Source organism: Heloderma suspectum, chromosome 1 (genome assembly GCF_057233095.1).
Source record: "Heloderma suspectum isolate Gila_16-S chromosome 1, 16-S_ref, whole genome shotgun sequence".
Taxonomy (NCBI): Eukaryota; Metazoa; Chordata; class Lepidosauria; order Squamata; family Helodermatidae; genus Heloderma; species Heloderma suspectum.
Window position 1 is genome coordinate 244,981,917 of NC_139458.1, and position 21,341 is coordinate 245,003,257.

The 21,341-nt window shown below is 41.6% G+C and overlaps 1 protein-coding gene across 7 annotated transcripts in view; it reads right to left on the bottom strand.

The window, feature by feature from the left end:
- Positions 1-453: 453 nt before the first annotated feature.
- Positions 454-21,341, bottom strand: part of TFAP2B (transcription factor AP-2 beta) — a 63,367-nt gene continuing 42,479 nt past the window's right edge. For 4 of the 7 annotated variants that reach the window (XM_084822737.1, XM_084822718.1, XM_084822747.1 and 1 more), the window contains 5 exons: positions 20,918-21,059; positions 9,930-10,189; positions 8,017-8,079; positions 5,999-6,110; positions 454-617 (listed from right to left, as the gene is read on the bottom strand). In XM_084822737.1, the coding sequence (XP_084678863.1) occupies positions 8,039-8,079; positions 9,930-10,189; positions 20,918-21,059 (443 nt within the window). In that variant the 3' untranslated portion in view covers positions 454-617; positions 5,999-6,110; positions 8,017-8,038. Of the gene's footprint in view, positions 618-5,998; positions 6,111-8,016; positions 8,080-8,615; positions 10,190-20,917; positions 21,060-21,341 lie in introns of those variants that run through there. The other 3 variants (XM_084822728.1, XM_084822699.1, XM_084822757.1) reach the window with 1 other exon arrangement.

The window sequence follows — 21,341 nt, forward strand, 5'->3', positions numbered from 1 at the left end:
CCTTCCTGATCTGTGTGGCCTCGGGCCTCTTCTCTCGGCCGGTACAAAACGGCGTGTCTTGCATACAGTGCAGCCCCTTGGAGCAGCAAACGGCGCTTCGGGCGAGAGACGGGCTCCTCCAAGCGCTTGTCTGGCCAGCGGAGCCCGCGCCCGCCGCACCCTCTCCTGCTTCGCTTGCGTCGGCTGCGCATTCCAAGGGGAGCGGCCGAAACGCAGCAGCAGCCGAGAGCCGGGGACAAAAGCCTGCCGAACTGAACTGGTGTTCAGTTGAAGCCCTGCGAGGCACGGAGCAGGCGACCCTGAGCAGGCTGCGCGTCGAAGGCCCGGCGACCCAAGGGTCTGCGTCGCGGGCCGTGAGGTTCACCGCGAGGGAGGCTGGCGGGGGACAAGGGGCACCGAGGGCTGTGGACGACACCGGAGAGCCAATCGGACAAAATCAAATGGCCAACACTTCTGAGAAGCAATGTTTATTTCTTTCCACTGTAGAACCAGGTCCTGAATTTCCCAAAGCCCAGAACGGGAAAGGAAAGACTTTTTTTCTTGGCTGTGGAAGTAAATCCGTCTTCAGAACTGAAGCAGCACCAACGCATTTTTTTTTTAAAAAAAGAAAAAGAAATCTGAAGAGGAAAATACAACAAAACACAACATTTTTTTTTATTCTTCTTATTTATGTAAATCAGGTCATCACTGGACAAGAAACCAATTTCTACCCATTACCATAACAGCTTGTCTATAAAGAACGGGAAAAAATCAGATTGGGTACTATCTAGAGTCAAGCGTTTGTAATTTTTTTTTTTTTTTGTCTTTTTGATCTTTTCCCCCCCTTGGTTTAAATTCCCCACCCATTCACAGAGGTATAGTTACAGATAAATAACCCCAAAACTACTTGCTCGCCATATTTACACAATCCCGTTAAATTAAGCATAAATAAATATATACAAACTCATCATTGAATGCCTCTCCGCGTGTCGCCCGCCCCGCCCCGCCGTTTCTTTTCTGGAAGAGTCGCTAAAACGGATGATACTTTCTCAGTGTTATGGACAGACTGTTCAAGAAGAGTAGGTGTGGATTTTGCTTTGTTTTAAATAAGGGCTCGATTTGGGCATAGAAAGAAGATACTATTGATGTCACACCCCTATTTCCGGTAGACCTGCTTGCCTTGTTATTTTCGCTTGACGCCTCACCCTTTAAAACTCATTCCTGGAACGTAGGTCCCATTGAATGCAACGGAATTTACTTCACCGAATGAGTTTTAAGAGAGTGGCCTTAGGCACACTGGCACACGAGGGGTTACGCTGGAAAGGCCATCCGGATTGTTCGTCTTAATCCTCCTTTTTAACATTAGTATGATATAAAATTGGCATCCTTCACTGGAATAAACAAATGCCAACCTCTCATGTAGGGGGGTGGGGAGGGAGTTAATAAACAGGGCCAAGAGCATTCATCAGTGCAATTAAAGCATTAATTAATTGCAGATATTGAAATGTTAAGAGGAGTGATGATTTTTAAGCAGCGCTGTCCCTCAGAAAAGGTCGTTCAGTGCTGATGGCCTGATTTTTAAAAAGCTATGTACATCTATTGATTCAACAATATAGTTTAAGGAAACGTCTGCCCCCACCGCCCCGCCCTCCCCCCCCCCCACGCAAAGAAGGAATAGTAATTATTTCCATTATGACTCAACAGAGAAAAATAGTCCTTAATTATACATAGAGATGCCTTTGATATTACTATATTGTGGGGATGGGGGCGGGGGTGTTGTCAGCGTGGACAAAGAATCCAAGTAATCGACTAGGCCAAGCATGTTAATTGACTAAAAGCCCAAACATCCTAGCCATGTTTACTCGGATGTCAGCCTGCAATCTTAGACACACCTTACTTCCGAATAATCGTCCACAGGATTGATTCGGTACCTAGGGTTTTAATTCAATTGGATCACTGGGCAAAAAGAAACGAGGAATGGGGCAACTATGGAATGGATATTTGTCTGACTGTTGTTTCTGCTCCTAAAGAGTTAAATGGCACAGTCAAGGATGTCTCCGCTTCTCCTAGTTATATCAATAGTTCTTTGTTTTCCCCAACAATTATTTTTAACAATTATCCCTCCTGCTTCAGGGATATATTGTTAATGGAGGTCTACGAGAACCTGCATGAATAATGGGAGAAACGGTCTGAGAGGGAAAGTGGAAAGGAGAGGGATGTGGGTGCCAACCCTGACTTAGCCTGGAGTCAGTGTCTGGCCTTGGGGAAAAGCACATTTCAGCCTACCTTCCCCATCTGAGAAAGGAACGTACCTCAGGACTGCTGCTTTCCCTTTAAAAAAAAGGGGGGGTTTACACCCTACTGCAACTAAGGTGTAGTTCAATTAGTGAATGCAGGATTGCAATTGCAACAGACTTGTCTACCAATGGACCATGATCCTAAATGCAAAACCTTGAAAAGAAGTTTCATTGAAAGGAAATCAATGGGATTCCCTCCCAAATAAAGGTGTCTTGAGATTGGGTATAAAATGTTCATTCAACAAAGCCTGCATTGTTTTGGATTTTTTACAAGGTAGAAGTGAGGTATTTGATGCCAATCTGAGAACAGGACAGAACCCAGCCCTAGTCATGAGGGCCACTGCCATTGCATGGACAAAGTCTCCCTCACTTTAGCAGCTCCATAACTGGGAAAAACAGGCAGACCAGGCTTTTCCCAGCATACAGTGACAGGAAAAGCTTGACCTGTTGGGTTGTGGCTGCTATGAAGCTGCTAAAGGCCGTAACAAAGGGCAGGTACTATAATCTAGTTCATCTATTCTTCTGCATCTAAGGGTGTAAGAATAAGAAACCGTGGGGCTATCAAGACTAAAAGTTATTGAATGGCAGCCCAGACTCTGTTGTTTGAGAAGAGATCTAAGGGTATGTTTCAGATTATTCAACAAATTACGTAAGATGTATAGAAAATCAATTTGATTTGAAAACAAACTTGAATGGTTTCTCCCTTAAACATTTTCTTTGGATTTAAAAATAAGACTAATCTGCTAACCCTCCTGCATGTTTATCGTAGAATAGTAGGGTTAGAAGGGGCCTACAAGACCATCGAGTACAGCCCCCTGCTCAATACTGTTATCCAATGGTAACAATATTTTATAAAGTAGTAAAAGTGCCAAACCAACAATATTTGTGGGGAGGGGGAGGGGAGGAGTGCAAAGAGACCAGGAAAAATGGCAATTTATACTTCAATACTTTTAAGTTTGGACCGTAAGGGCCATTTCACCTGCTTGCTACACCACAAGAAGGCCAGATTTGCTATTGAATGTCAACAGGAAGTTGCAGCCCATTCCATCTCTCTGATGATAGGTGTAACTGTATGGCATATGTTTTCCAACTGCTTGTTGTATTCGGAATTTACATTCTTAGGTGTATACTTAAACATCTTAGATGTACACCGTAATAAGTAAAGGGAATAGACCCCAAATATGACATTCTAGAGGGATTACAACATGATCAGCACCTTCTCTCTCTTTTTCTTTCTAGCAGGGCTCCTGGGCCTTTAGCAGCTCCATAAAAAGAATGGCAAGTAGAACTACAGTAGATGAAATATCAGGCAGCATGTCATTGCAGAAAAGGGGAAACCTGCACCTTCTGGATTTCCATCAAACTGGTGTAGGGGCTCTGCCACAGAACATTGGCAAGAACGATACACGTTCAATACGGCTAGCACAGTGGATACCTGCTTCTAGCTACCAAAACTTGTGTGTGTGCATGCACACATACACACATCATGGCTTTTAAATAGAAAACTCTATCTAGGGTTAAGCTTACTAGCTTTTGGACCGGGCTTGTAGCTGTGCCTTTAACAGCAGCTTGATATGCAGAACCAGGTGATATGTTTCATCTCCACCCAGCTTCTTCTGCTAACTCCTGCATATCAAGCTGCTATAAGGGCTCAAAGGTCAACCAGACCTCCCTGCCCCTATGCAGTTGGCAGCCCTATCCAGGACTCCAGATTCCCCCGCTATGAATTAGAATTACTATAATGACAATGCCAGAGTGGACAATTGTCCACTCTAAAATGTTCTTGGAAATCAGATTTTTTCAGCTGTTTGGATGATAGTAGAAAAGACTTTCAGTGACTGCCGGGCAACTTCTTATGCCCTAGTATACCATCAGACTCTACAGGATGCCCAGCAGTACCCAAAATATACCATATAAGACAAGGTTTAACATTCTTTCATGTGCTGACCTTAACAGGCAGCCTTGCAAATGAACGGTGGAACCACAGAGGCTCTGTTTAAGTGCCATATGGCTTGCTGAGATGCTGGAATCACTTCATGGGGCATTTAAGAATACCAAGCTATTACTTACCCATGAATAAATCTCACTTAGATAATAGAATTTAATCATGGATGAGTTTAAGATGGCAGCCTCTATTCCTAAAGATATGTTGATGATCATCTTTTAAATATGCTCCACCAGGAAGAGGCCGGGTCCTGCTGTTGGGCATATTCCTGGTATACACTTTCTACATGGTCACAAGGAATTTAAGAAATGGGATGAAACTCATTGGTATTGAGGAGAAAAAACCAATTAGAAGAAGAAATTACCAACTTCTAGCGACAGAGACCTGGCATGCATCACTGAGAGGGTAAGGAATAAAACTACTATGAAATGAATACAAGACATGAAGGATCATAGTTCAGTGGTAGAGCACACGCTTTATGCATGCAAAATGTTTTAGGAACATTCTTGGCATCTCCAGGTAGGGCCAGGAAAGACTCCTGCTTGAAACCCAGTAGATGCCAGTCAGAGGCTGGCAACCTGGCACCTTCCAGACAGTTTGAACTACACTTCCCATAATCCCTGGCCATGTTGGCTTGGGGCTGATGGAGTTGTAGTCCAAAACATCTGGAGGATGCCAGGTTGTCCAGCTCTGGTGTAGCCAGTACTGAGCTAAACTGACCAATGATTCCAGTCTGACTTGATAGAAGGCAGTCAGCTCTTAGAATTCTAACTACATATCTAGTGGTGATACTAAGGAAGTATCTGTAAAAGCAGATGCTACTGGAGCAGGTGACAAATGAAGGGAGAGGCAAGACACCTGTACAAGATTATCATTGGAATGCCGTTCCATTTGCTTCTGTCTTACAACATCACAAGGACTGGGGTGGGGATGGGAAACCTAGTTTTGGTGTCAATGAACTAAAATTAGGACAGGTTTTTATTTTAATTAAGTACTTTCAGGGACTATCTACACTAAACACATACAGTTTAAAGCCAGTTTAATCATAACTGGTGTCCCCCTTGCCTCATCAACAAAAAAAATGTTGTAGTTAGACGTTTCCTACAAGTTGCTTTGGGTTGTCCAGAAAGTTAAGCATATTTAAATTGGAAGAGTAGATATGCCTGTAGTTTAATAAGCTAAAAGTTTTGGTCCCCCAGATGTTCAGATCAGAAGTTGTATTGCAATGATAGAAATTTCCCAATTAGCTGAGCAGATTCTCAGCTCTTTTGGGGGCTCAATGTTTTACTTAGTGCCATATCATAGGTATAAGTGTTTTAATATTAAGCACTAGAATATTTCTTCAGAGAGCTTTTTTTGGCTTTGTTTTGTTAAAGTTAACCCAGTCTGGGTTCTTTATTGAGCATTGAATGCCTGAATCAATGGGTTGAAAAGTGGTAAATTATTCTTGGGATGCATAAAAATGGTCTTGCTACATTTAGAACATTCTCCAAGAAAGTGTCTAAGATTTAGAGCTAACAAATATGGTAGGAAGAACTAATCAATATTGCAGCTGTCTTCAATCCCCCCAAGGGGCTCTTTAAGGTAGTACAGAAAATAAAGGCAAATTTCCTTTCTTTCCCCCTTCTTTTGGGATGCTGGAGTGAACAAGAGACACAAACAGGATACAGATTTCAGAAGTGTCAAATACAGAAAGCAAAATTATAGAGTGTGATCCAGCCAAAGTTAAGCACATTTAAGTCCCATTGATTTTCATAAGAGTGAGTTAAGCACATACTTGATTATCCAGAAGAAGAAATTGGATTGACTTTGGTTGGATGTGCCTATAGTTCTGAAGTTATTGCGGCAACTGGTAAAGTTGTTCTTCACAGGAATAGTTCCAATAAGGTCTGCAATAATTAATCATTTAAATTTTTAATTGCCCTGATAAACTGGGCAGTTAAATATATGAGCACTTAGATAAAACTGCAGATGGCACACACCATCTTAAGAAGCATTCTTCCTTTTCTCCCAAATAGGAAGGAATGCCTTTACTAAGATGACATCCCTCATCTAAAAAAAAGGAAGTGCACTTCTTGCTTCATACCTATTTTTTTACCCATATGCAAATTTAATCAATGAACTAAAACTCGTACAGTTGATCAACTAATGTTTCTCGAAGTGGGTGACGGCCCTGTTTCCAACACTGCTGTAGCGTGCTGTGCTCTGTGTCTCTCCTGCACACTTTGCTTCAGTGACATTCTAAAATTAGTGGCTCGAGGACTTGCGCCATAACTAGGCAGTAGAATTTACATACACAAATGTGTGCATTTTGGATCAGAGCTTAAAAGCTTCACCCACAGTTGAACTGAAATAATTGGATTTAAACCAAGTCCCATTAAATAAATAGAACTGGAACGCTAATCCTTAAACATTGCACTTGAAGTTCCACTATAATGTGATCACATCCAATATACTCCAAGTTAACCAGCTTGTGACTATGTCTTGTTAAAAATTAAGAACACAGCTCAGTTCATGTCATGATGCAGACAGAAATATTATATGCGAAAGTCCTGGTTTAATTATAAGTCCATCTTAACTGGCTTATGGGCTGGAAATCAGGAATCTTATGGACCAGTTTTAAACACGCAATACTTCACTTAGCACTTACATTGCAGTGTGTACCATATGGAACACAGGAGTGATGATTAGGCTATAAAGTAAGAATGCATGCCTTCATATTTGAAGCACCTACACGTGTACATTTTACCATATGTATATGCAGTAGGGAACCACAGTTGACTATAGCTCTCCAGCATGTGTTAAATATTTGTACACATGGTGAAATGGACGTGTGCAGCTGCTTCAAATGTGACACTGACTACTACACGTACTCTGTCTATATTGTGCAAAATGAGCTAGGTTTTTATTGAAAACTCTAAGGACCCCAATTGCATTTGAGAACTGAATTCCAAATGTAAAGTTTACCCCAGTAAAACGGATGGCTAGTCAGTGACTCCAACCATTAGGGTACCCTTAAGTGGAACTAAGTTCCACCAAAATTAATGGAACTTACAGCCATGTAATGTGTTTAGGATCAGGGTGGCAGGCATAATACATTTTTAACCTATTCTCATCTTCTAGAATAAATTCAGTATGTAAGGCCAAAATGATGCATAGACATAAGCTGTTGTGACAAAAGGGAAACGATTTTTCAAAATGCATGAAACTCTATATCCATTGTCAAGTCAACAAAAATCTTTCCAAACTGATAACATGCAGGGTGAAATTCATCTTCTTGCACTTAAGCATGATTTTTACTAGGTATTCCAAACATGGAGATAAAACATTTTAAAACGTCATTTATAAAACATACTGTAATGCACTTAATTTCTGCAAATGACTGGAAGTTGGTTGATTCCCCACCCAAGACATGCTGTTTGCCTTCTAAGTCAAAAATTGCAAAACTCCTTTAATTACCTGCAGAACAGAGATTTCCTTAAATTAAGATACTAACTTGAAAATGTACAAGGATCCTCATTACCTTCAGTTCCACCCATCTCCTCTAAAGAGGAAATACACTTAGCAAGCCTGCTTTACTCTGTGCATCAAATACTATTGCCCCTCCCCAAAACTTTTCTATATACTGGAAAAAATAGCATTTGCCTCTCAATATATTACCTGTTCAGTTACTGTTGCCATCCTTAATCTATTCCCTTTGAGCTTCTTTAAAGAAGTACACCTGCAGAATTCCAAAACAACTGGCTTTGATTTGAAAAGATAAAGTGTCAGAATTGTGGATTTTCATCTCTGTACCTGATGAAATGTGTAGGGAGTTCTAGTCCTCTTTGAAGAAGCTCATAAGCCAAGCGGGCAAAGCTTTGGGAAACAGAAGAAAATAAAAAGGGTGCATACTCCTGAGAAGGAAATTACATACTCATCAAGACATTCTTATTACTAATACCTTTTTTAAAGTGTGAGTGAGATCTGAGACATTTTAAAAAGAGAGACTGTCATTACTGAGAATTAGGCAACATCCATTCCGAGTAAGAATTAGCAGACCAGCACCTCAGTCCTAAGCACATTGTTCCCAGTTTTAGAGCCCCCCCACCCCCTGCTCCAATGTACATACAAAGTTCCTACACATGTGGGTTTTCCTATTCACTGCAGTGGTATACCCTCTTGGGGCACTGTGAGCTGTCCCCTCTAGTGAGACAGATGGTTTCATTGCAATGTAAATGAAATTCTTTCACGTGGGAGAGCTCCATGTGTACATTAGAAGACCTGCACGTACAGGAATTATCATGCTGCCACAATGGACTTGTAAATAGACCATACTGATTTCAAACATACAGCCACTCCTGGTGTATCACTTGTCCTCTACGGAGAAGAAATACACATGAGAAAGTTACATTGGAATGCAAAATGCATGAAGATTTATTTTGATATCAATCCACAAGCGGGACAAAATAGACTCTTCCCTTTTCCTGTTCACAGCTTTTGCATACCTGTGTAGCATTTTTCACATGTATGTCACTATGAAAGACAGACATTATGCTGGAAGTTAAGGGCTGATTCTAAGTTAGATCACAGCCTTATTGTCAGTGGTTTGGATCCTGATTTAGTAGACCTATTGAAATCAGTGGGACTTAAGTTAATCGTAACAAATTCCATTGATTCCAGTGGGTCTACCTGAGCATGACTAAGTCTGGATTCAAACCACTATCTCACTGGATCGTATGTACAAATTCTACACTCTCTTACAGCCAGTGGGAATTGTAATTTGAAGCCTCAGAATTTTAGGATTAACTATGCCAAGCCTCTGGTCTTTAGTAAACACTGGAAATTTAGGCAAATTGTCTGTATTGACTACGGACACCAGATAACTACTTAGCTCATTGTTACTCTTCCATATAGGTATAGTTTAAGTCCTTCACTGCCTGAGCCTGTTTAGTGTACACACAGTGGCTTGTGTTTCTCCAAAATGGCTCCTAATCTAGGCAGACCCAGAGTGTTAGCCTATTTTTTCCCCATTTTCCCTTCCCCCACTGTTAAGAAATCTATAGGCCATTGACCATTGGTAAAGTTTAGCCCTAGCTATTCTGATGACACAGAGAGGCAATGGCACACACAAATTAAGGGGCTACATTTAGACAGAGTCGAAAGCAGGAAAATTTGCCCTGATCAGGACAGTCCAATATAAAATAAATCCATCCCTAGAAGGTTTTGCTTTTTCTACTTTAGATAGACATTTTTTAAAAAATAACAATAATACAGAAACAGACTATGTATCTCAACCAACATATTAACATTATCAAAATGATCCTTCCAATAAGTTATTGATTGCTTTTACCAATTATTATTATGGTCATATTTCATCCTGCTACCCCCCGCTCTCCCGAATAATAATAAAAAAAGATTGTGGGAGGACACAAGTGGAAATTCCTGGAAGCTGTCTTCAAAAGTTCCTTTGTAAAAGCCATTGAGCCACTGTTCCTGTTCCATTGTGCGCCTCTGACCTTATTTCCTCTTTAAAAAAATTATTTGCAGGTGTGACCTACCTAGTATAATTCTTCCACAGCCCAATTCAATATTTTAAAGCTAAAATTAAAACATTTTTTAAAAAGATTTTTTCTCTCTCTCTCTCCTTTTATTTTTTTTTTCCTAAATTCATTAGCTTCCTTTTTTTCATTTTCTGTGCTTCTCTTCCTTGTCTCCAGTTTTACTACCTGGTCCTTCCCCAGAAGTGTGCCTGTTAGCAGAGTTGTTGTTCAAGAACATCTTGTCCATGCCTTTGAGAGCTTCAGTCAGGTAGTTCTGGAGAGCAGTCAGGGCAGCACATATGGCTGGGGACCCAAAGCCATGGGTGATGAGGCTGAAGTGAGTCAAGCAGCTCTGAATCCCTGGTTCCAAGATGGGGCTGGGCCTGCTATTGCCAATGGGTGTCCTGTCCTGGGCCAAGAGATCTGTAAATTCTTTACAAAGTTGCCTGTAGAGGGGGAAGACACAAAACAGATGACAAGAGCCAAGACTGATCAGGATCAGACAACTTCATTATTAACACTTTGTAAAAAACAAACAAACATATTTATCATGATCTAACTATTAGAACAGTAACTTCCAGTATCTAGTGAATTGGTTTGCCCTTTGCATTCTATTGTTTTTAAAATCATATTTGTATTATACTCTTCCTCCAAGGACCTCAGGATATGGAGATTGTCCTATTTTATTCTCACAGAACCCAGGCTGAGAGCTCGTGACAAGGACAGCAAATGAACTCCATGGTAGACCAGGGCTTTGAACCCGGGTCTCTCCACTCCAATACACTATCCACAATTCCACATTAGCCCTTAGGGGGGTTGTTCTAATGGAGAAAAGCTATTGTCCACTGGCCTTTCTACCTGCAAGAGCTGTGAGACAACTATAGACTGTGTATTGGACTGTGTTCTGTTTAATATATCCTGAAAATTTTTATTTCTATAGGCATATCAAAAAAATGTTTCAAAAAAATTGTATGTGGACACATTATGCATGTCACTGCAAATTTTGCATTTAAACTTGTACATTTTAAGTATTTCCTAGTACTCAAGTCATAGCATTTAAGCCAGAGCTGTGTGTGAGCACTCCAGTGCATCCACAGAACTTCTGTTGGAATGACATCCCACATTCACTGCCACACAGGGGGCATATCCCTGTGCAGATCTCTTGCGGGAAGGGATGCTCTGCACATGTAAATTAGAGATCCCGTGCTGAAAAGAGATGGTTGGATCTGTTTGCTGCAGTTAGAAGAGACCAAAAGGTACCAGACCAAAAAGCAGGGGTGGGGGGATAGCTGAAGTAAAGACCATTTAGGCTGCAGTCCTATGCACACTTACTTAGGAGTAAGTGCCACTGAATCCATAGGATTGCACTGCTCATCAAATAGTTTTCCCAACAGTTTCACACTTCAGCCCTCTCCTCCTCCATCAACCCGTTCAATCTGCACTATTGTGGGCCACTAGCAGAAAGGCAATGCATTGCAGAAAAGGTCTCCAAAGACAACCCAAGCAACAAAAGCCTCCTCTGAAACCAAGATGTTCCTTATACATATTGAACTGAATTGTGTAAAAATACACACAGGATCCTACGCTTAATGAGAAAACAAGCCATGCACACACACAAAAAATGGAGAAGGAATAAAGGAGAAATGTTTGCAGGTATATCTGTTATATTGCCAGTTATGATTATGGCACTAGATTACAATGGATTTGACACAATCTGTTCAAGCAGTTTCCTAAAATGAAGCTTTTTAGGGTGATTGATCAAAACAATGACATAGCCTTAGGGAGGGAGGTCACTAGTCTTTGCATTTTATGGATCAGGAGCATAGACTTGCCCAATGTTAGCCAAAATGTCCATGTCTGATTAGGAGTTTGAATCCAGCCATGCAATAGCCTTATGTAGACAAGAGATCTCAAGTTCTGTAACCATGAACCTTCCCAATTCAAGAAAAACTAAGAAGAGCCATGCTGGATCAGACCAAAGGCCTAGTCCAGCATTATATTCGACGGTTCCCACAGTGGGTTAGAATTCCTAAACTGCAATGAAGGGTGTAATCCTATGTATGTTTAGACAGAAAAAAAGTCCTACAACTCCCAGCATGCACCAACCTGGGAGCTGTAGGACTTTTTCCTGTCTGAACATGCATAGGATTGCACCCTAGGGAACCAACCTATAACATGACTGTGAAATATCTTCACAGAGTGGCACATAGACATTGCAGGCTGATCGGTCCCTAGCAGAGGCTAGTGGTATAGTGATGGGAGAACACAGAGGAGCACAGCTCCGGGGCTTTTTTTGGAGCAGGACAATGTCATCATCTGCTGGAGTACCAGGGTAATTGATGCTCCATGGTCCAGCAAGTGAATATGATGACGATAAGGCTTTCAAATGCTGAAATGGTAAGATTGCAAACCATCTTAGAAACATTTGCAATTAAAAGCTAAAGGTTGCATTTCAGCTGGCAGATGCTCTTTTATTTATTTATTACATTTCTATACTGCCCAATACAGTATACAGTATACAGCTTACTGGGTGGTTCACAAAGGTTAAAACCACAAAGTACAGCATAATCTCAAATGTGTTTTACAAGCTGAACCTATGCAGTCAGATGTAAGCACAATTTAGTCAAATGGAGCTTACTCCGAGGTAACTGTGCACAGGATTGCAGACATGCCCCATAACATTAATTGTGAGCTGTTATAAGTGGCTTGTCTGTTTTGGATGTCTGTGTTTTCTGATCAGACAAGACCAGGTTAATTCTTTAACCAGACTGTTGGTTCCTCTGTGTATAAATAAACAGAAAGAATGCCTCTTGGGGGCTTGACTTGTACGTGTGGCAAGGGAGGTTTTCAGGAGGAATCCCTGTACTTCACCATTTTCCACTGCACCCCTGGAAAGGGGTAGACAGGAATTCAGGCTTGTGGGCAAGTCAAAACCCACATATGCATGCACCACCACCCCCGCACACCCCTACCTGAGCTGAAAGGGGCCAGGGAAGGTGCGTTAGCAGCTATATACGTTTCTTTGAAGGAGGCCAACATCACTTTTAGGAAGCACGGCACCAGCCCACAAAGCTTCCTTCCCTTCCCATGGCATATCATATCCGCTAACATACTCAATCCATCCGCTCAGGTGGGGTTGCCATCCCAACAGAAGGGCCAAGTCTTAAGCAAGTCAAAGTGTTTTAGTTGCTGACCACCATACTCCTTAAAAAACAAAACAAAAACAAAAAACAAAACCCAACCTGCACAGAGGATAAGGGCTATTTTCAATTTTCTGTGAGTAAGGATGTACGGATTTTGTTAAATCCCTTCCGTTTGTGTTTTGCAGATTGTCAGCTGTCTTTCATTCTGCCATCCACTCATTGACTGAATCAGATTTTTGTAAGGGATGCATGAGAATTTTGTTCCACTTGCGCAAGCGCACTAGTGCAAGTATGATTTTGCGCAAATCTCTCCCCCCCCCCCCCCCAGTCTGCCAGTCCTCAAGGATAAAGCTAATATGTTGTGGAATCTGCAGGTCAGATTCACAGAAATCCAAACTCCTTTGAATTTGTTGTGGATTTCTCCAAATCCCTAGTTGGGAGTGATTGCAGTCCTATAGATCTATTCTTTAAGAAGTTGGGGGCCTGAGGGGCCTGTGGGGGGACTCAGCCTCTCTTTTCTCCTGAAGCAATGGTTGTGGGAAAGGAAGGGGCCATGAAGAAGGATGCGGGGGGTGGCCCCCAAACTGAACCATACAGAAGGATTTAAACCCAACACACATACTGTATCGCTGCTAGCATTGAACCCAAGCGCTGTCGGGTTTTAAAAAACTGTTTTAATGTTCTGTTCCTGCAGGAGGGCTTTGCACATGTAGGAAGGTTTGGGGACCTTTTCTCTGCCTCTCTCTTTTTAAAGTGGGCTACCCTCTTCCATTGCCATAATGATTAGCACAAGACCACCAAGTTTGCACTTTGAGGGAGGAGGCAAAAGCCTGTCTGATCCAACTGCAGGTGCGGCTCACACAGCTGAATGTTCCTTCATACAAAGATATTCCAGGCACGTAGGAAACTAGGGAGGATTGTAGCACAGCCTTATTTCTGACAAGCTAGCATTCTTTGAGTAGGAATGCTTGGCATAGGAGAAGCATTCCATCATGAAGTGGTACAGTCAAGACACAGGCCTAGTTCTTACAACCAGCCAGTGAGGTGGTGGGCCTAAGTCTCAGGCCTTTTCACACACAGAGCTTCGATTTGTTGTTCGCTCTCATATATGTTAGTCACATATGATGGATGGCTGTAGTTTCTATCCATGGAAGCTTATATTACAAATAAAAACCCTGTGCCACCTTGCTCAACAATAAAATGTACTGTAGGTATAGACGGGGTTTTAAAAAGTGCTAGGGATGGTGACAGACATGCCTCCACTCTGGGCTTATAATCAAAGAAGCACATGAGGAGAGCAGGTTGCAATACCTAAGCTTGGAATGCCCAGTTCTAAGCATTCATGATGCCTCTCTCAGCATGCCTTTGCTTCTCAGCTTGCCCTTTATGGCTATCTATTGTATTGACAGGAGGAAAGGGGCAAATAGCAAACACAGACACCTATTGCTCTCTCAGAGGTTTTCAGCACTGCAGCCTCAGCTACAAAACAGAAAGAGATTTTTATACGCTCAAGCAAATTTAAAAAAACGCACGGCACAATTTGACATTGAATGCTGAAAAATAATGAAGACCTCACGCACCCCCAAAACTCTGGCTCATGCACACCTAAGATTTTCAGTCAATCGCTTGCAGGTCATCTCCCATTCAGTAGCCTCATAGATGGATCTGGGCATCACAAATAGTTGTGCACTTTGATATTTATTTTATTTACATTATTTTAAAGCTACCTTTCAGAGAAAGCTCTCCCAAGATGGTGCACACACAAACCAGTAATGTGTACCTGAAGGAAATCGGAATATTTTATTATTTGGTTCTCCAATTGTAGGCATTCTTCATTACTGATGTTTCAACCTATGGCCTAGACTAGCTTTCCCCATTCTGGTGTCCTCCAGATGCTTTGGACTTCAACTCCCATCAGTCCCAGCCATCATGGCCAATGGTCAGGGATGATGGGAGTTATAGTCTAAAACATCTGGAGGGCACTAGACTGGGGAAGTCTAATCTAGACAAACCTCTAGAAACTAATATATTATGGGTCAGTCCCAACATTTGGGTACATCTCAAAATATCTCAACAAATGCAGAAATAACCTATGCTCCGCTACTCATTCAGATGTGTCCATGTTTCACAGCTGACCTGTGGTATGGCACATGTATGCACTGTATGACATTACCACATAAGTAGGTTGCTTGCATCAGTATTATTTTAGGGTACTTCTGATTCAAGAGGTGTGCTCTCAGCTGCCTCACAATGAGAGACAATGTGGTGTTATTGTTAGAGTTTTGGCAATGTGTGTGATAAACTCAAGTTCAAATCCTTGCTCAGCCATTAACTATTCCGGCTAACCTTGAGCAAGTCACTGTCCCTCAGCCTAATAACCTACCTCAAAGAGTTGTTGCAAGAATAAAATGAAATAGTCAATGTAGTTCCCTGGACTCACTTTGAGTGCAATGTGCAACAGGGGACCTACTTTAAAATGTGTTGCTTACGGTATATATCTGTCCTTCCTTTCCTCTCCCTTCCCCCACTATTTTTCTCCTTTCTTTGAGAAACTAAATATACACAAATGACTAAAATGGTGGTGCTCACTCTGTTGTGGCCCACTGCCCACCTCAGGTGACCCAGTCAAAGACCAATGCTATAGATGTTCACTGCTATAATATTGAAGAACAATGTTATAAAGCAGCCTTCCCTAACCTGGCCCCTTCCAAATACTTTGGACTCCAACTCCCATCAGCCTCAGCTAGAATGGCCAATGGTCAGGATCCTGGGAGCTGTGGTCCAAAACATCTGGAGGGCACCAGGTTGCGGAAGGCGACTATAAAAAACGAGAGCAAAAAGCACACTAGTATGAAATAAGGAAGGCTGCCTTAGTATGCCATAAAACACAGGTTTCAAAGCCACGGGAGTATTTTATTAATCTTTGAGCTATTGGCAAGCCTGAGAAAACAATTAAACACAACTGATTTAAAATGTTCATTATTGAACAGTAAATGCAGACTTCTAGAACATAATAGGGAGTAGCCCTATCAAAAGAAAGCAACTGGAGCAACTACATTCCCATATCTTGATATAGGTGTGCATTATTTGTATTATTCTTTTCATTTATTATTCTTTCATTTATTATTATCACCATCTTTTCAGCTTGGTGCCATATAGAAAGACCAGTCTGTGACCTGGCTTCTGCAGCAACTGAAGTACTTGTCATCAAGCCTAATATTTTAAGTTCTAGTGGCTAATAGGTGCACAGATGTTTCCACTCCTGCCTTTAGTTTACATACAACACTATTTGTTCACATCAGGAAATCAGAACTGAATGCTAATTAACATTCCACTGGTGAAGCTTCACTCACTTCCTTACTGCTCAGGACTTTAGCTGAATGAATATAGTGGCAAAGTGGATGACAAGTGGGGTAAATTATTCACATTTTCTAAATGCAATACAGCTCACCAATGTATGCTCACACTACAGTTGATTCAACCAGACCCAATGGATGCAATCCATAATCTGGAGTGACAGGTCAGTGATGTGTTCAAGAAGATGACCCTCTAAAGCTCATGGATTCTAATAGTACAACCTTCCCCAACCTGGTGCCCTCCAGATGTGTTGGATTACATTTCCTAACATCCACAGCCAGCATGGCCCAAATCTGACTATCCCCAGCCACACATTCACCATGCTGGCTGGAAGTTGTAGTCCAACACATCTGGAGGACACCATGTTGGCAAAGGCTGCAATAGAATCTAGCTAGTGTAAGGATGCTTAGAAATATGGTGCAAGGCTGTTGACTACGCCATCCATCCACACAGGACAAGGTGAGTTCACAAGAAGGCAATGAATATGAACAGTAATGCGATCTAGACATGAAATTATGTTAGATACAAAGCCGTACTACAACAGGATGGTTCACCTGTGCTGTCCTGAAAATGAAGGCAGTTTAAGTGTTTTAAAATATGGAGAAAGTTTAAGGTCTGATTTGCGTGCCTTCTCCATTAGAAACACGAAAAAGAAAAAAAAATGGAAATGTTGAATTTGCAGGCCAAATGATAATGAATCAAATGTTTTCCATCTTCAAAGAGCAGAGGCGGGGTCTGTTAGCAATTAAAGTTCTGGGACATTAATATCTTTTGACCCTGCGGAAAAGGGCAATCAAATTCCATTCACGTCTAAAAAACATCTGGACAAATTTGAGCAAATGATTTTTCAGCCATACATATATTCCTTTAAATTACGCTGTCAACGGAGCAAGCCACATCCTAGGGCACGAAATAAATGAGATCTGTTTGGGGCTTGCCTGCAAGATAGAACGTGTGGGAAAACAGGCAGCCTATACTACCAACGGCCTAAGCCTGCCATAAAATACCAAACAATATGGCACAGGAGCCAAAGGGAGGCATAAATCAAACAAATAGAAAAGCTATTGTAAAAGTTTCAATGAGCTAGAGAGAGGCATCTAAATATAGCAGCAGATTTAATATCCCCCCCCCTGCTGCCCCCAGCTGCTGCTGTAAAAGCGTCAGATCTATGGATGATTAACAGTAAACATGGGGAGGCGTGGGGTGAAATTTATTTTTTGTCAAGTTGGATGGATAGCCAAGAATCCTACTGAAATCAACTCAGACTTTTCCATGACAGGCAATTCTGCCCAAGGTCACTGTTCCTATGGTAAGTTGGACCAAGAGAGAGGAGAGTCACGTTTTGACAATTCACACAACCAGCTTGGCATAATGTTACTATAATTGAGTGCATCTCAGGTGTTGTGCGGGAGACTGGTAAAGCGGTTTTATGATTGATTTACCACAATGCACAACTTGCATCTAAACCCCCATTTATCACCACATGTTGCAGCTGTGTTGCAGTGTGAGTTGAGTTGTGACCTGTGCTCAGGTTTAAGTGATTGCACAATCCAATGCCAGCTTGCTGAGGAAGGTTCCCTACCTCAGATTGCAAGTTTGGGACACAATGTTGTCCAAAACATAGAGGATTCTTACCTCACTGGCTCAACCTCTTACAGTGTTAGGAAACAATTCCATGGTGGCAACAGGCAAGCACAATGAGTGTCCTAGAGCACTTGCTATGGATGTGCCATAGTATTCAAGGAGTAACCACTGAAAGTAGCCTACACACAAAGCAAATGCCTTGAATGCACTTTCCTTACTCACCTGGATCTGGCAATGTCTGGATGCAGGAACTGTGGGTGGGGCCAATAATTATGTGTTTCCTCCCAACCCAAATATCAGCCAGATGGGAGAACAACACTGAGGTGTCATTGGCCCTTCTCACAAATGTCACTAGAATGGCAGATGAAGACGCTACTGGGAAGCAGCTAATACATTGTTCCAGATCTGTTAGTCAGCCCTTAGCCTTTTTGCCGTGGGTGGTGCAAAGGCTAAGGCCAGCCTTGACACAATCACTTTACCATGACCACACAAAAACCCAGGTCCACCTAATTCACATTTTCACAGTTTTCAGTATGGTTGTGTTAATTGACTAATACAAGATCCAAGTGAGCCACAATACAAGAATGAAGTGACTCACAACCTAAATTGAATGGCTCTGCACAACCAAATAGAAAGGGACAAAACAGCAAGGACGTGCAACACCATGAAAAATTAACACTATCTGAACATAGATGCAACAAAAACTTGTACACATACAGAAATAGTTTCATTAGATTCCACATCAGAGTCACACTTAAGAAATTTGAGAAACATTCATTCTCATCTTGTTGAAGTTATTGTCAAAATATTCATTGATTTTAATAATTCTGCTCTACATCACAAGGGAACATTGAAGAAAACAAATAGCTACACAGCCACTGGAGTACACCCTCTCATAGAAATGTAGATTCAAATTATTCAAGGCTGAGGAAAGAATGAATACAGAAATACAGGTAAATTGTTAGGGAAACCCCAAATTAAGACCCAGGTATTAACACGGAGGATTCTGGGCATGCAATTTTAAAGCAAATTGTACAACTTTTGGAAGCGATCCCCTGAATGTGTGCAAAAAGCCTGTTGAAATTGATAATCCATGTAATTCTGCTGTGGGGGGTGGGGACAGTGGATGGGAAATAAACCCATCTGCAGAAAGGTTGTGATTTGAGAAACCTAGAGTGTTAAAGATGGAAGACTAATAGTGTCAATTTACAAAATCAAGACCTAAATACCTACCTTGGATAACTCTGAACACTCCAAAGTACTTCACATATATTATCCTTTCATCCTACCTGTTGTTGTCCCCCCAACCCTATATTATTCCCCCTTGAAATCAATGGGTCTTGCTCCCAAGTAAAAATGTGTTCAAGACCAGGATGCAAACCCCCCCATGAAAATGTGTCCTGGTTTTAATCTCAGTTCTAACAGCATGCCACATTACATTACCAGTATGGCTGCTACATGCAAGCCTCTTTTGAAAATACTGTACCTGCCACCCTGAAAGAATAATTAATTGCAGTAGCAAACTACACACACATTTTCTTCATTCTACCCCAATTAAACCTCACAGCCCCCTAAAAAAATGACTCCACAGATAAAGTTGCCTGATGCATTGTACCGAACCTGTGGTCAACTATTTTGAATGTGGTTAGCATTAATAATGCAAATCTACTTTAAGTCTGAAGCCAAAGATTTTGCTGGTTATTTCAAATTAATATGGGATTCCCTGCCATAAGCGGTTCTCCATTCGAGCCTTTTGTTATCCGAGTTTTACTTCTTCCCTCTGACCTTCCCCTAATTCCTCTGGACCTCTTCCCCCCTCTCATGTTCCAACACTCATTTTCCAAGCCCCCCTGCTTTCCTTAGGCTGCGGCCTCCTCATGCTCTTTTCTTGTCTTTTCTGTCCTGTGTTTCTTCTACCACTTAATTTGCAGGCCCTTCTGCTTACCCGGCCTGTATCTAGAATCTGTGTAATTCAGCCAATGGCTTCTAGAGACTCTTCTAGTATCCCTCTCCCTGACACCCCTTCCCCCTCCAGCTGACATTAGAGCACCTCAGCCAAAGGGTTTGGGCTTATTACAACAGAAGCAGAATATCTAAGATAAAAAGAAATACAAGACCAGACCAGACCAGAAATACTGAAGTACATATGAACACACACAGTACTTTAATTACTCACAGACACGTTAACTCACAGGGTTTCTGGACCTAAAGCTGTACAGCCTTTTCAGATCTGCCTTCACACTGACACTTTGCTACTAGTTTACTACTAGAATTAACATAAGAAATTATTCTGCTCAGACTGCACCATACACTTCACCAGTATAGTTTGGTGTCAAGTGTAGTTACCACACTGAGACTCAGAATACTTGAAGAATGACTCAAAAAATGCTGTTACTTTCAAATGCTGCATGCTCCAAGCTCCCTTACCACGTTACGTGGAAATTGTAGGGCAGCCACAACCATTCTTTCCAGCTTTGAGAGTGCATTGTGGGTCTGCCAAGAGCATGGTCTGAAAACACATGATATAGTCCTACTTCTGGAGCTAATCAAGTCTGACCTGTAAGATTACTGGATACCATATCTAAGCCACTTTGGTGGGAAAGCAATATAGAAGTGTGATAAATAAGCAAACCAGCAGTAGTCAAATCAAGCAGTAGTCAAATCTCAATTAAGCTCGACATACAAGCACTACAAAAAGTGAATCTGTTAACTAAAGTTATACCAAGGGGATTAAATCTACAGGGGAAAAACAGCTGTGGCAAATTTTGAATGCCATTTAAATCTTACTGTCACCACAGAAAGAAGCCTGCTACTCTGTCAAAGGGGGTCAAACCCAGACATTACTTTAAATCTGTATCTAATAACTACATCGGTTTCATTTTTACTCTACAGTAGGCACAGGGGGCCTGATCTGGGTCTTAAAAGCCTCCTATCCTCCATGCCTGGGTCCCAATCCAGATCAGGGGCCCTACACATACTCTTGAATAAAAAAAAGGTGTAGCTACTATATGGATTTAAAATAATGTCTGTCTTGGCCCTCAGGACCAGGATCTTGAAAGCAATGCATGTTCTACAATGATTACTACTCACTTTGTGGCAAGCAGCATATTCTTCCTGGAGTGGAGATCAGTGGGGTCTGTATGTTGTCTGTTCAGGTACTCAGAAACAGCTTTGGCCGGGAACTCAGTTTCACAGATGTATCCAAAATCCCGAGCTAAATGTACAGCTTCTCCTGGGGAAAGATGAGGAGCTTTTATCACCATAGGTCAACTAGGTTAATGCAATCTACAATCCATCTAAGCCAAATCTACTACTTATTGAGACGAATTTATCATCCAATCCTTAGATTTGTCAGGCCAACAACTAACTTTTCAAGATGGGGGATATCGACTGCTGTGCCTAGAGAACATCTCATTAACCATTATGTTACTGTCATTTGCCGATATCCTGCACTTGCATCCTGGATACTGTATTAGGCTGTAGGTCATACAGAGGACCACAGAGTTCTAGAACA